Source organism: Corylus avellana, chromosome 1, assembly GCF_965113065.1.
Source record: "Corylus avellana chromosome 1, dhCorAvel1.hap1.2, whole genome shotgun sequence".
NCBI classification, from domain to species: domain Eukaryota; kingdom Viridiplantae; phylum Streptophyta; class Magnoliopsida; order Fagales; family Betulaceae; genus Corylus; species Corylus avellana.
In genome coordinates this window covers 13,328,316-13,341,704 of record NC_142490.1, presented here as the reverse complement: position 1 = coordinate 13,341,704, position 13,389 = coordinate 13,328,316, and the positions used below count along the sequence as shown (strand labels likewise).

The 13,389-nt window shown below is 36.3% G+C and overlaps 2 protein-coding genes across 3 annotated transcripts; one reads left to right on the top strand and one right to left on the bottom strand.

The window, feature by feature from the left end:
* Nucleotides 1-354: 354 nt before the first annotated feature.
* Nucleotides 355-2,440, top strand: LOC132172594 (putative E3 ubiquitin-protein ligase BAH1-like 1). Its single transcript, XM_059584117.2, has 6 exons — nucleotides 355-563; nucleotides 1,003-1,247; nucleotides 1,439-1,696; nucleotides 1,828-1,965; nucleotides 2,125-2,183; nucleotides 2,335-2,440. The coding sequence occupies exons 1-6, from the start codon at nucleotides 392-394 to the stop codon at nucleotides 2,438-2,440; spliced, it is 978 nt and encodes a 325-aa protein (XP_059440100.2). The 5' UTR covers nucleotides 355-391.
* An 8,230-nt stretch (nucleotides 2,441-10,670) lies between these two features.
* LOC132170374 (universal stress protein PHOS34) lies at nucleotides 10,671-12,874 on the bottom strand. Of its 2 annotated transcripts, none has more exons than XM_059581332.2 (4): nucleotides 12,620-12,874; nucleotides 12,375-12,469; nucleotides 11,339-11,460; nucleotides 10,671-10,884 (listed from the first exon to the last, which is right to left on the bottom strand). In XM_059581332.2, the coding sequence occupies exons 1-4, from the start codon at nucleotides 12,798-12,800 to the stop codon at nucleotides 10,797-10,799; spliced, it is 486 nt and encodes a 161-aa protein (XP_059437315.1). In that variant the 5' UTR covers nucleotides 12,801-12,874; the 3' UTR covers nucleotides 10,671-10,796. The 2 variants fall into 2 exon arrangements, with proteins under 2 accessions (XP_059437315.1, XP_059437314.1); XM_059581331.2 differs by having other exon boundaries at nucleotides 12,375-12,481; nucleotides 12,620-12,872.
* Between the last annotated feature and the right edge of the window lie 515 nt (nucleotides 12,875-13,389).

Sequence of the window (13,389 nt, the reverse complement as noted above, 5' to 3'; positions counted from 1 at the left end):
CCTATATTTTTAATTATTTTATCAATTATATACTGTTGTACGTATCCTACATATTATATATGATTATAAATTTGTGTGTAAATTGACTTCACAAGGAATCGCATCTTCTTCTGCGTGATCAAGTTTGTTAAAGCTGTGGAGGAGAAACTTTCGATAAATTGACTTTTTCTCTCAGGAATCACAGTTTTTTTGCTTCAAGTAACTGCTCTCTAACCAGTCCATGCCGCCATCATTTTCCGACATACACAGAGACTTACACAGAAAGAGAGAGAGAGAGAGGATTTAGATGCATTAATCTCTGTTGTGTTACATTCATATTATCAAAATCAATCTCTGTTGAAGAAAGAAAAGAAATTGAGGAGATATTGCTGTCAGTGAGGATCGAATTAAGATGAAGTTTTGCAAGAAATACCAGGAGTACATGCAAGGCCAAGAGAAAAAACTTCCTGGGCTTGGCTTCAAGAAGCTTAAGAAGATTTTGAAGAAGTGCCGGAGCGATTTTCATTCCGACAATGCCATTGATGGACTCCATGACACCCAAACATGCCCTCACCATTGCCCAGGTAATCAATCTTCTGGGAAAAAACTATTTTTACATGCATTTTCTAGTTTATTTTGAATCTTTCTTTATCTAATCTTTCTGGGTTATCAACATTGGTTTTTGGCCAATCTGTTGGATTTTAATAAAGGTGATGATTTTTTTGAAAATTATATTCCTCTAATCACCTTTCCTTCTCTTAATAGAACTGAAATAAAACATTTATCTATCTTTCTACCAAAAGGTTTGAGCCTGCATAATGATAGGCTCGGTCAGCTCTATACCGTTAAATCATAAGTTATCTTAAGAGCTTAAATTTATAGGAAATATTGAATTTAATTAATATTTTAGTAGGTTGATAACTACTATTTTAATCATCATGTTAGATAAATAAGGATTTAGATTCCAAGATATGCGACAAAAGAAGTTAAAGGTTTTGATTTGTTGTGTTTGGATATGTGTAGTGTGCGATGGAACCTTCTTTCCTTCTCTTCTCAAGGAAATGTCTGCAGTAGTAGCTTGCTTTAATAAGCGTGCCCAGAAATTGCTTGAGCTACATCTTGCTTCTGGGTTTCGGAAGTACTTTATTTGGTTCAAAGCCAAGCTACAAAATAACCATGTTACCTTAATCCAAGAGGGAAAGGACCTCGTTACTTACGCACTTATCAACGCGGTTGCAATCCGAAAAATACTTAAGAAATACGATAAGGTATATCTATCCCGCTTTGTGAACTTTTATACAACTAGGATGACTTAATACTGACAATCAGCATTTGTACCAGCAAAGATTTGTAAAAGAAGACATAGTAAGGGCTGATTTTCACTGTCACGTCATCTCATTCGATTTGGCTTTGGTTTTTCTTTATGAATTTACTTAAGTGTCATTAATTTTGAGCACAGGTTCATTACTCTAAGCAAGGTCAGGCCTTCAAGTCACAAGCTCAAAGCAAGCATATTGAAATTCTTCAAAGTCCTTGGCTGTGTGAGCTCATGGCTTTCCACATCAATCTAAGGGAAAGCAAGGTCAATTATAGCAACGCATCAGCTTTGTTTGAGGGATGCAACCTCACATATGATGATGATGGCCAACCCTCACTTACTTGTGAGCTCTTCGATTCCGTCAAAGTCGATATTGCCCTCACTTGTTCCATATGCTTGGTAATTTGCCGTATGCATATTGTGTACATATAACGGAGACAAAGTTTGAATTCAGTATCTTTGCTCTGATAACATGTTAAATTGAAGCAGTGAGGCCCTTTGTTAATGATTTAATGTGATTTTGGAAGCAGGACACAGTCTTTGATCCAGTTTCCCTCACTTGTGGTCACATATTCTGCTACATGTGTGCTTGCTCGGCCGCATCGGTCACTATTGTTGATGGCCTAAAGGCAGCAGAGCCTAAAGCAAAATGCCCTCTATGTCGAGAGGTAAGTCAATCGGCAGCAAAAATTTGCTAAGCCCGATGTGAATGCACTTAGAAGTGAATAAATAGAATATAATCATTTATGGGCTTCTGCACCATGAAGTTCTGGGTTGTTGTGCACAATTTGCAATAAAAATAATGAACTATTTTTTGTTGATTTCAGGCTAGAGTTTATGAAGGTGCTGTACACTTGGATGAGCTTAATATTCTATTAAGCAGGAGGTAGTGTTTCTTTTAATTCCTTCAGTTATGGCTTATGTTTAAGAAAACATAGAAAATCAAAATAACAAAAGATTGAATGGGCATATTTTGCCAATGAAAATACTTTGTTTTATTATATTTAACGGTATACATATTACAATTGTTTGAACAGTTGCCCCGAGTACTGGGAGGCGCGGCTTCAAACAGAAAAAGTGGAGAGGATTCGTCAGATAAAAGATTATTGGGACGGTCAGAGTAGGGCATTTCTAGGTGTCTGATTAGGCAATGCCATTCCTAGGCAATGCTAGTGCTATGTAAAAATTTGGACTGTATTTGAAAATGTAGACCTCTTTTAGCTGTTAATGTTTCTTGTAGATTCTCTAATCTGGAATAAAATATGTACTTAGTTTTAGTGTATATGGTGAAATGTTTTGACCTGTTGCAGTTCAGGTCACCTTCTAATACTTCTTTATATGAACATAAAGGGGATGTCTATCCCAAAAAAATGGCGGCCCTTCCGGTTTGAAATGGGTTGGTCAAAATGTTGGGACTTTAAAAAGATTGTTCAAGAGTCATGGGCTGTGAGATGTCCTAACATAGAACCATGGACGGTTTTTAGGAGGAAGTTACACGGATGCCAAAAGGTTATCAAGCAATGGGTCAAAAAATAGAGGCAACCGACGGAGAAACTTATTCTGGAGAAGACAACTGAATTAAGGAAAATTTAAGAAGTGGAAAATCCTCTCAATGTGCAAACTGAAAAGTTGCTTCAAGAAGAACTAAATGTCATGTTGGAACAAGAAGAGCTCAAATGGCGCCAACAGGCAAAAGAAAATTGGTTGCGAGACGGTGATCATAATACCAAATATTTCCACGCCTGTGCGAACCAGAGACAACACAGAAATCGGATTGAACAAATTGTTGACAGAATGGGTCATACTTGTGTATCCCAGGCCAAGGTGGAGTAGGCATTCAAAGATTTTTACTAGGATTTATTCACATCGGTTATACTGCGTGATATTGAGGATTGCACAACGGCAATTGAAAATAGATTGTCGAAGGATATAAAGACCTCTTTGACTGCTGCATACTCGGAGGATGAGATCTATAGAGCTTTGATGCAGATGGCACCACTCAAAGCACCAGGTTCTAATGGCTTCTTGGCAGAATTTTATCAACAGCAATGGAAGACCGTTGGTCGAGAGGTATGTAGTGTTGTTTTACATTTCCTCAATGGATCTAAGTTGGACAGAAACATTAATATGACACATATTGCACTAATTCCAAAGAAAACAACCCTAGCTATGTATCTGACTTCAAACCGATTAGCCTTTGTAACGTCGTTTACAAAATCATTGCTAAGGTATTGGCAAATCGATTCAAGATGATCCTTCTGCATGTCATTTATGCAAATCAGAGTGCCTTCAGCCCAGGAAGGCTAATTTCGAACAATATAGTGGCGGCATATGAAACTCTACACACAATGCACACTAGAATGTCGAGTAAGGTTGGATATATAGGAATAAAGCTTGATATGAGTAAGGCGTACGATCGAGTGGAGTGGGCTTTTCTAGAAGCAATTATGCATAAAATGGAATTTCCAGAGGCCTGGATAAATTTGATTACCGGGTGTGTCAGCTCGGTCTCCTATGCCATTCTCGTAAATGGACAGCCAGTCGAACACATAAAGCCTTTGAGATGGATCCGGCAAGGGGATCTTTTATCCCCGTACTTATTCCTTTTGTACACAGAGTCGCTTAGTGCATTATTGTCTCAAGCTGAGAAGAACGGGGTGTTGACAGGGGTCCCTACTTCCAGAAAAGGCCCTAGATTGAGTCACCTGTTTTTTGCATACGATAGCTTGATTTTCTGTAAAGTGAATTCGGTCGAATGGAGGAGATTAACTAAAATCTTAGAAAAATATGAAGTAGCATCGTGACAGAAGCTTAACAAGCACAAGACTTCTATTTTCTTCAGTCGCAACACAAGTTCAGAAAAAGATGCAGGAAATCACTCAAATGTCGAGTCTCCAAACCACTCAGAGCTATGACAAGTATTTAGGGCTTCCAACTCTTGTTGAGAAGACGCGAACATAGGCTTTTTCAGGCATCAAGGATCGAGTGTGAAATTGCCTCAATAGTTGGAAGACAAAATTTCTTATGCAAGCAAGGAAGGAGATATTAATTAAAGCAGTGGCACAGGCCATTCCCACATATTGTATAAGTGTTTTCCTCTTGCCTATAGCTTTGTGTAAGGAGATACAAGGGTTGATGCAGCGATTTTGGTAGGGGCATAAAGAGAACGCTTCTAAAATACATTGGATGAGTTGGGAAAGGATGGGTCTTTCCAATGCCCAAGGTGGGTTAGGGTTCCGCGATTTGGGAATTTTTAACAAAGCCCATCGAGCAAAGCAACTTTGAAGATTACTACAGTGTCCAGAATCTTTGCCTGGGAAAATCCTAAAGGCTAAATATTATTCATCTTGCTATATTTTGGAGGCAAGTCTAGGCAACGAACCCTCTTATGTAGCAAAGTTTTATGGCAGCCCTACCGGTACTTCGAAATTGTCTTATTTGGAGGATTGGAAATGGGGATGACATTCATGTGTGGGGTGACAAATGGGTCCCGAAACCAACCACATACATGGTACAATCACCGACAACTGTACTTGATCGACAGGCCCGTGTTTCGGAGCTTATTGACCCAAGCACAAGAAAATAGAGAGTCGATCTTATTACACAAGTTTTTCGAGATGACGAAGCTGAGGTAATCAAAAGCATGCCTATTAGCCCTATGCCAACTAAGGACCGACTTATTTGGCGGTGTACCAAAAACAGAATTTTCTTCGTCCAAAGTGCTTACTTTTTGGAGAAGGAGACTATGGCAAATAGAGGAGGTGGAACATCCAAACCTGCTAGCGGTGTATCTTGGAAGGAGTGTTGGAATTTATAGATACCAAATGTGGCAAAGCAATTTTTATGGAAAGCCCTACATAATCTATTACAAACTAGAGGCCTCGTTTGGTTCGCGGAATGTCTAATCCATTGGAAAATGATTAGCTACTATTGGGAATAGAAGAGTGTGGAATAGATTAGCTATTCATATTCTTTTGTTTTGTTGTAATACTGGAATAGACTAGCTAATCATATTCCTTCGTTTAGTACAATGCAATATGTTGGTGAATGGAATCATATTGAGATCAAATTTCCTATAATACCCTATAATACAAATACAACTTATATTATTGAGGATTTTCATTCTTTTTCTTTTTTTTTTTTAAACATAAACAACTTTACTATAATTTTTTTTTTTTTAATTATGTCAGGTATGTGGCCTTTTTTCTTTTTTTTTTTCTTTTTTTTTGGCAGTTATGCTATAAAATTATTTATATAAAAATATATATAGTTGGAGAAAACAGAATCAAACTCAATCTTGAAATCAAAAAAATATAGTTGGAGAATGTACAGAGAATCAAAAGAAATCAAAAAACAAATTATATATTTGTATTTGATAAAAACCTTGTAGATTCGTCAAAGAAAAAAAATTAAAAAATAAAAAATAAACTGAGAAAAATGAGACACGGAGAAATAGAATTTTAAAAAAAGGTACATAAATAAAAAAAACAGAGAAACGGAGAGAAGAAAATCAGAGAGAAATGGTTCAGAGAATCAAAAAAAAAAATGAAACGGTACAGAGAAGGGAGACGGCATAGAGAAAAAAAAAAATTTCATTTGCACTTGCAAAAAAAACTGTACCAAAAGAATCAGAGAGGAAATAGTAAGAGAGATAACGAAATATAGAGACGGAGAAAAAGATAAACATATATATATATATATAGAGAGAGAGAGAGAGAGAGAGAGTGAGTGAGAGAGAGAGATAAATATAGAAGAATCAGAGAGAGAACGAAATTTAATTCTACAAGTGGGGTTTTTTGTGGCAATTTACACAATTAATTTAATTCCACATGAAAGGATTAGCTAAGCCACTCATTTTTTAGTGGCTTAGCTAACCTTGTGTGTATGAGATTAGTAGCCCCATGGGAAGAGACTATTACCAAGAATAGAGTGTTACCAAACAGAGGACTAGTTATACCTAGTGTTAGCTAGTCCAATCCAAATGTCTATTCTGCAAACCAAACAGGCCAGAGTGAATCTGATCAAGAAGGGAGTAGTCCAAGATACATCTTGCCCCATCTGTGGACTAGACGAAGAAAGGGTAGTGCACATTCTATGGCCTTTTCTGTCCTCAAACGACGTATAGGGAGGTGGACTGGTAAGAATACAAAAATGCGGCAGAGTGGGGGGCAATTTCCTGGATGTTTTTGAGTTAGTGCTTGAAAGATGCGATACAGAGGAAGCTGAACATTTTGTTGTCATGGCAAGGAAAATTTGGTTTGAGGAAAAATTCAGTAATACATGGAGAAAATTTCCTCAACCCAACTCGGCTATTACGGGAAGCTCAAACCTTGATGGAAGAATTTCAAAGGGCAAATCGCAACTCTCAATAGGGAGTAACTAGTGACCGTGAACCAGCAGTTGTAGTATGACAGCCTTCACCACGGAACATGATGAAGATAAATTGGAATGCTAGGCTAAATTCGAAGGAAGGACGTGTGGGGTTGGGAATTATAGCCCAAGACTCGAATGGGAATGTCTTGTTGCACGTAGTATGTCTCTTGCTATCCAAACTGATTCAACATCGGCGGAAGCCTTAGCAGCGGTGAATGTTATTATTTTCTGCAAGGAATTGGGCTTTGAAAATATCATCTTTGATGGTGACTCCATACAAGTTATCAAGGCTATCAATTCAGAGGGGGCGTGTCTTGGTAGCTTTGGTCAATTCATAGAATGTATCAAAGGAGAGCTTTGTGATTTGGTCAATGCCAGTTTTAGGCATGTAATGAGGGATGCCAATAATGCGGTGCATACGCTTGCAAAATTGGCTATCACTCATGTCACTATGTCTACTTGGTTGGAGTTTGTCCCACCAAGTGTGGGTGATATTGTCTTGAGGGAGCAATCTCTCCTACTTGTGTGATCTTTTGACAGATCTTTTGATATAATGAATATTCTTAAAAAAAAAAAAAAAAAAAAAAGTAATTAAATTTACTTCTTCCTATTAGCTTCCTATTAGCTTAAGCTTTTAGGATACTTGATAATTTAATATGGTATTAGAGTCAAAGGCCATGGGATTGAACCTTGACTCCGTTAAATCACCCTTCATTTAAATTAAATATTTCACATGTTTGACTTCACTTATTAAAAGGGAGTTTGAGCCCACACGTGAAGATGAATATTAAAGTGATAATTAAGTAATTAAATTTATCTATTTCTAACATTTTAAGCTTTTGGGACAAGTGAATTAAGTAAATTGCATTAAAATATTATTATAAATTTGAATATTGTCTTTATCATTAACTTTTTATTTCAATTAAATATTTCACATTATTAGGCCTAACCCCTTAATAGTAAGGATGATATTAATTAAATTATTTAACATAAAATTAAGATATTATAGTGAAAGGATCCTGAAGATGAGAAAAGAAAGAGACTCATGGTTTGGTTCCCTGTGGTTGTTTATTAATATTTTAAAGAGAAAATTACAATTTACCCCTTCAAAGTTGACAGCGTTTTTCAATTCGAACACCAAAGTTTCAATTTTTGCAATCCCTCCCCCCCCCCAAAGTTTTAAATTTTTGCAATTTGACCAATTTTATACAAAACTTCCCATATTACTCCTATTTTTTATAAAAAAATTTTAAAAAAAATTTGTGGTGGCCGTAACCACCCCTTTTGTCATCTGGTCATTTTTGCACCTCCAAATTTGTTTTCGTTTGCTTAAAAAATAAAAATAAAAATAAAAATCATGGGCAATATGAGAATTTTAGGATGATATTGGTCGAATTGAAAAAAAATTTGAACTTTGTGGGGGTGGATTGCAAAAATTGAAACTTTGATGTTCGAATTGAAAAACGCTGTCAACTTTGGAGGGGTAAACTGTAATTTTTCCTATTTTAAATAGATGATCCATATATCGATCTATCTGTTGTCGATTTGAATCTAGTGCAATACTTAGGGTGTAATAAATTTTTATGAGTAGTTTATTTTAAATGAGCAATCCAATATGTCCTATTATATTTTCTAATATTTAATTTTAAATAAAATTGTAATAAACCTTATTATAATGTAGGTTAAATAGATAAATATAAAAATGCCACTTTTAAATCGTTTTAAAATTTAATTTTTATAATCGAAGTTGAACAGATATAGATTAGGGCTATTGAGACGGCAATAGATAAAACTCGACTCGTTTTATTAAGTTGGAAGAATCATCATAGTAAGTTTGGAATTGTTTCGATCATCATAATCTTAAAAGGCCATGACTTTGTAATCAACTGTTTATTTGATAAAGAAATTTATTTAGTATCATGCAACTTTTTTTTTTAAGCTGTATAAGTAAAAAAAATAGAAAATTATGATTTACAATAAAATGAGTGGAGAATAAATAAATAAAGAGAAAATGCACTTTACCCCCCTAATGTTTCATCTTATTTGCAATTCGGCTTCCAATGTTTAAAAATTGACAATGTACTCCAATAAAGTATAAAAAATTTGCAATGTGATCCATCCGTCTATGATTTCCCTTTTCTCCAACGGAAATTATTGAAAAGACCTAATTGCCCTTGTCTTTTTTTTTAAAAAAAAAAAAAAAAAAAAAGACAAAATAGAAAGAAAAAAAAATGGAGGTGCTCGCCACCCCATGGCCAAAGGGGGTGGCTACGGCCAACCCCATTTTTTTTTTTTCTTCTTATTTTGTTTTTTTAATTATGGGCATTTTTGGAATTTCATCAAAAAAAATATGGGGCAATTTTGGAAATCAGAGATAAAAAAAAATGCATGTGCGAAATTTTCAGTTAAATTATACGGAAATAGTTAATGGATAGGTCACATTGCAAATTTCTTATATTTTGTTTGGGCACATTGCCAATTTTTAAATATTGGAGGCCAAATTACAAATGAGGTGAAATTTTATGAGGGTAAAGTATATTTTCCCCAATAAATAAATATGCCTAAACATCTTGTATAACTATTTGAAAAATCAATTTGGTGAAATCCCATTTGAAAAATCAAGAATTGGACCCAATTTGCTTGGTTTTAAGTGGCCAAATGGGTTTTTGTTCTTTTTTTAAAGGGAAAATTACACTTTACCCCCCAAAGTTTGGAGCGATTTTCAATTCGACCTCCAATGTTTCAATTTTTGTAATGCACCCCCTCAAACTTCCAAATTTTTGCAATTCAACCATTTCGTTAGTCAAAGCCATTTTGACTGACGGGACAGTGATCACGTGATTCGCACGTGATCACTGTTGGCTTTTTTTTTTTCCTCCAAAATGCCCCCCATCCCAACCTCTGATCACTCTCTCTCTCTCTCTCCTTGCCGACGAAGACATCGACGACACTTGCCCACCCACACGTACCTTCCAGAGGTTGTAGCCCAAGAGGTGAATCAACACCTCCACCGTCTCGCTCCCAGATAAGCAATTTTTCACCATCTTCATCTTAGTTGGACGATCCTGAATGGGCAATTTCTGACATAAAACCCTGACGATCCCGACCATCTCGTCCATCCATTCCTCCTCGGTGTTGTCAAATTCATAAACAGGCAGTGCAGGCGCATCATCGGGACATTTGCTCCCTAGCATTTTCTTCAATCTCTAGTCAAATCCGCCACTGTTCCTTAGAGAGTTCAACGCCATCAGGCCCCCAAACAGCTTCTCATTGAAAAATACTTGCGGTACAGACAAGCTTCCTCTCCACGAGCTCCTTCTCTTTATGAGGGTACACGTCAATGTGTAGTCCTTGCAATTCGACTGAAAGAAGAAGCTAATTCGGCCTATGAGTTGGATGTTGCTCTTGAGGAGGTGTCATCGACGTCTTCGTCAGCAAGGAGAGAGAGAGAGAGAGAGAGAGAGAGAGAGAGATCGGAGGTTGGGATGGGGGGCATTTTGGGCAAAAAAGCCAACAATGATCACGTGAGTCACACGTGATCACTGTTCTGTCAGTCAATATGGCTTTGACTGACAGAATTGTCGAATTGCAAAAATTTGAAAGTTTAGGGAGTACATTGCAAAAATTGAAACATTAGAGGTCGAATTGAAAATCGCCCCAAACTTTGGGGGATAAAGTGTAATTTTCCCTTTAAAAAAAAAAAAAAAAAACAATAAATACAACAACTAATCAAAATGGCACATAGGGATCTTCCCACTACATATGGGAAAGGAGGGAATAGAATTGGATGTTATTTAGTACCAAATAAGCATTGGATGCTTATAATTAGGGTGTTGTTTTTGCCAAGTGGGTGTTATTTATATTTTATACCACATAAGATTGGATGCTAGCTTTGAAAAAGCACGTTGACGATAACGTATTCGATGAAATTCCAGTGTAAAATATGAAGGAGAATTCCTAGCCGCCCCATTCACAAGTGGGAATAAAGTATAGAAGCAGATGACACAACAAGCCACATTGCATGAAATATCACATAAATATACACTGATCAAATTTATTATAATGTAAATCACTTGGCTGATTCAACTGCTATATGTGTTTATGTGAAGCAGGAAAAGTAGCTTTTTTAGTGTTTGATTTTGGGCCTCTTAACAATCATCACGGTGCAGTGAGCATGATGAGCACAGTAGTCACTGACACTGCCTAAAACAGCCCTGCATGAAAATCAAATACATTGTCAAAACTAGCAGGATGATCGAATTCTTGCTTGTTTCAGGGAACAATACAAGTATACATTCTGATCTTCAAGATAAAATATCAGAGTAATGGCAAAAACAAATTCAAATAGCTCATTGTTATGAAATATATCATTAGAATGGGGAGTTAATATAGCGCAATTGGGTCCAAATCCATTAGTTTCAGTTTTTGGATTGAGTAATGTCTGAGAAATAAATCACCCCAAGAGTGGTGTAACAGAGCCGAGGGTTGGTTTGGGAGGGCGAGTGTTGAACATAGTTATAAGTGGTGTTCCAATATGTTATATTATGGGTTCATTGAAAGAACTTCCTAAGAAATATGTCTCCCCAACATTAATTGCTCAACTTGTCTATAATTCTGCAGTAGGAAACTGTAACAACAAAAATAAGAAGAAAAATATTAGATCAATACCTCTTAATGGCTCCATAGCCATGACTACCAACAACCAAAATGGATGCATGGTGTCTCTCCACGGCCTCACAGAGAACATTCCTACCATCTCCTTCCACAACCTCCACTGTCACATCATTCACCTGCATGCATACAATCTGAAATGTCAAGAAGAACACTTTCCCCACACAAGTTACTGCCATACTGGTACACATGTATTAGGTATATGCATGCGATGTATCTATGTATAAATATATATGTATCTATGTAATTTTCAGGGATGAACTGTCAAAAATGACAACCATTGTATGCCAACAAGGCAATTTCTCGACAAGTGCTCTGTTTTTTCAGGGCATACTTTCAAATCTGGATCCAAAATTGCAAATTTTACTTCAGAGACTGGTCGGTCTAGAAATTAGACTCCTGGGCAACCAAATTTCTCAACAACCATGTATTCTCATGGTTAGAATATTATAATTAATAATTAAATTCACTATATTTTGAAATAAGTGTAGATCTAACATGCTATCCAAGTGAAACGTCTTGAATTTAAAATTAAACATTTCACGTATTAGGCTTCCTATCCGTTCAATGCTCCAATTCAATTGATTTTAGAAACATTGTATGAGTTCTTCTTTTTTTCTGATTTTACCGGGTTCAATTCTTCGTCGCCGCATTCAATTTAATTATAAATAATAAGTAATGCCATATAATGCACCTCAATTTTGAGCTGATCTAACAATTCCAATAGCCCTTGAAATTTTTTTGTTTAAAAAGGTTTAGTAGATACTATCACATTAGCACACTAGAATACGGGATGGAATGATAGAATAAGGTGGGTATGTAGCATTACTTGTAAATAATAGATTAGACTATTCAAGTTAAAAATCCAAATATATATATATATATAATATTATTATTATTATTATTATTATTTAATAAACTCCTATACAACTAGGATGAAGTTGCAGTCAAAATTAGTTTATTTGAGTTTTATAATCATATAAGAGTCTATTAAATATCATTATTATTATTATTATTATTTTTAAAAAAATACCGATTTATTGATGCAAAGTTCCTTGGCCTTTTCAACGACGCGGGCAGCGATCTTCTTCAAATCGGCTTCTACCATCGGCAAAACCTCGGCCGCTCCTACATTAATTCCTACATCAGCAAGTGAATTTCCACTAAGTCATCCAATTTTCTTGACAATTCCACACCAGTAGTCCAACACACACATGTATGTAAAATTAAATTTTTTTTTAAAAAAAAATGTGTGGGTGATTGGTGGGTAGCAGTTACCAGGACCGGCGAGGCCGACGGCGTAGGTGGGAATGGGCTTGGCGTGGACGACGACGAGCTTGAAAGTAGGGTTGGAGGTGCAGGGGACGAAGAAGTGGTCCAGCGTCCACCCCAGCGCGTATGAGCTGTGCTCGCTGTCGTCTATCCCTACCACCATCACTTGCTTCTCCGAGCACGCCATTTCCAATCACAGCTAATCGACGCTGCAACACAACACAACACAACACAAATAGGCTTTATAAACATGAAACCAGGGGCCACGGACAACCTGGCCGGTTGTTTCTCGAAATTGCGTATATGATTTGTTTTCATTATACGTAGGGACAATAATTTTTGAAAAATCAAGAATTTAATACGAAATTAAATAAATTCAGATTAAAAAATTTGATCCTTTAATTAAGACACAAATTGAAGACTTAAACACGAGAATTACATCTCGAGACGTAATTCAATCGGCTGTAGAGCACGCATAATGAAGTGAAGGTTACTAGTTCGAGTCTTCAAGAGCTAGTTTAATCGGCCGGGACCACGCCTAATAAAGTGGAGGTCACATGTTCGAATCCACCTCCCCCTCTTGTGTGGACAAGTCAAAAAAAAAATCACTAGTTCGAATCCCTATTTTCCTTTTTTTTCTACACATGTTAAAAAAAATAAAAAAATAAAAAACGAGAATTGCCTAGTTGGCACTAGCCACGTGATTAGAGTGAGTGCCGAAAACGCTTTGCCATCTCAGCTTTGCGTAAGCATCTTATTATGCCCAGAAGTTTCGA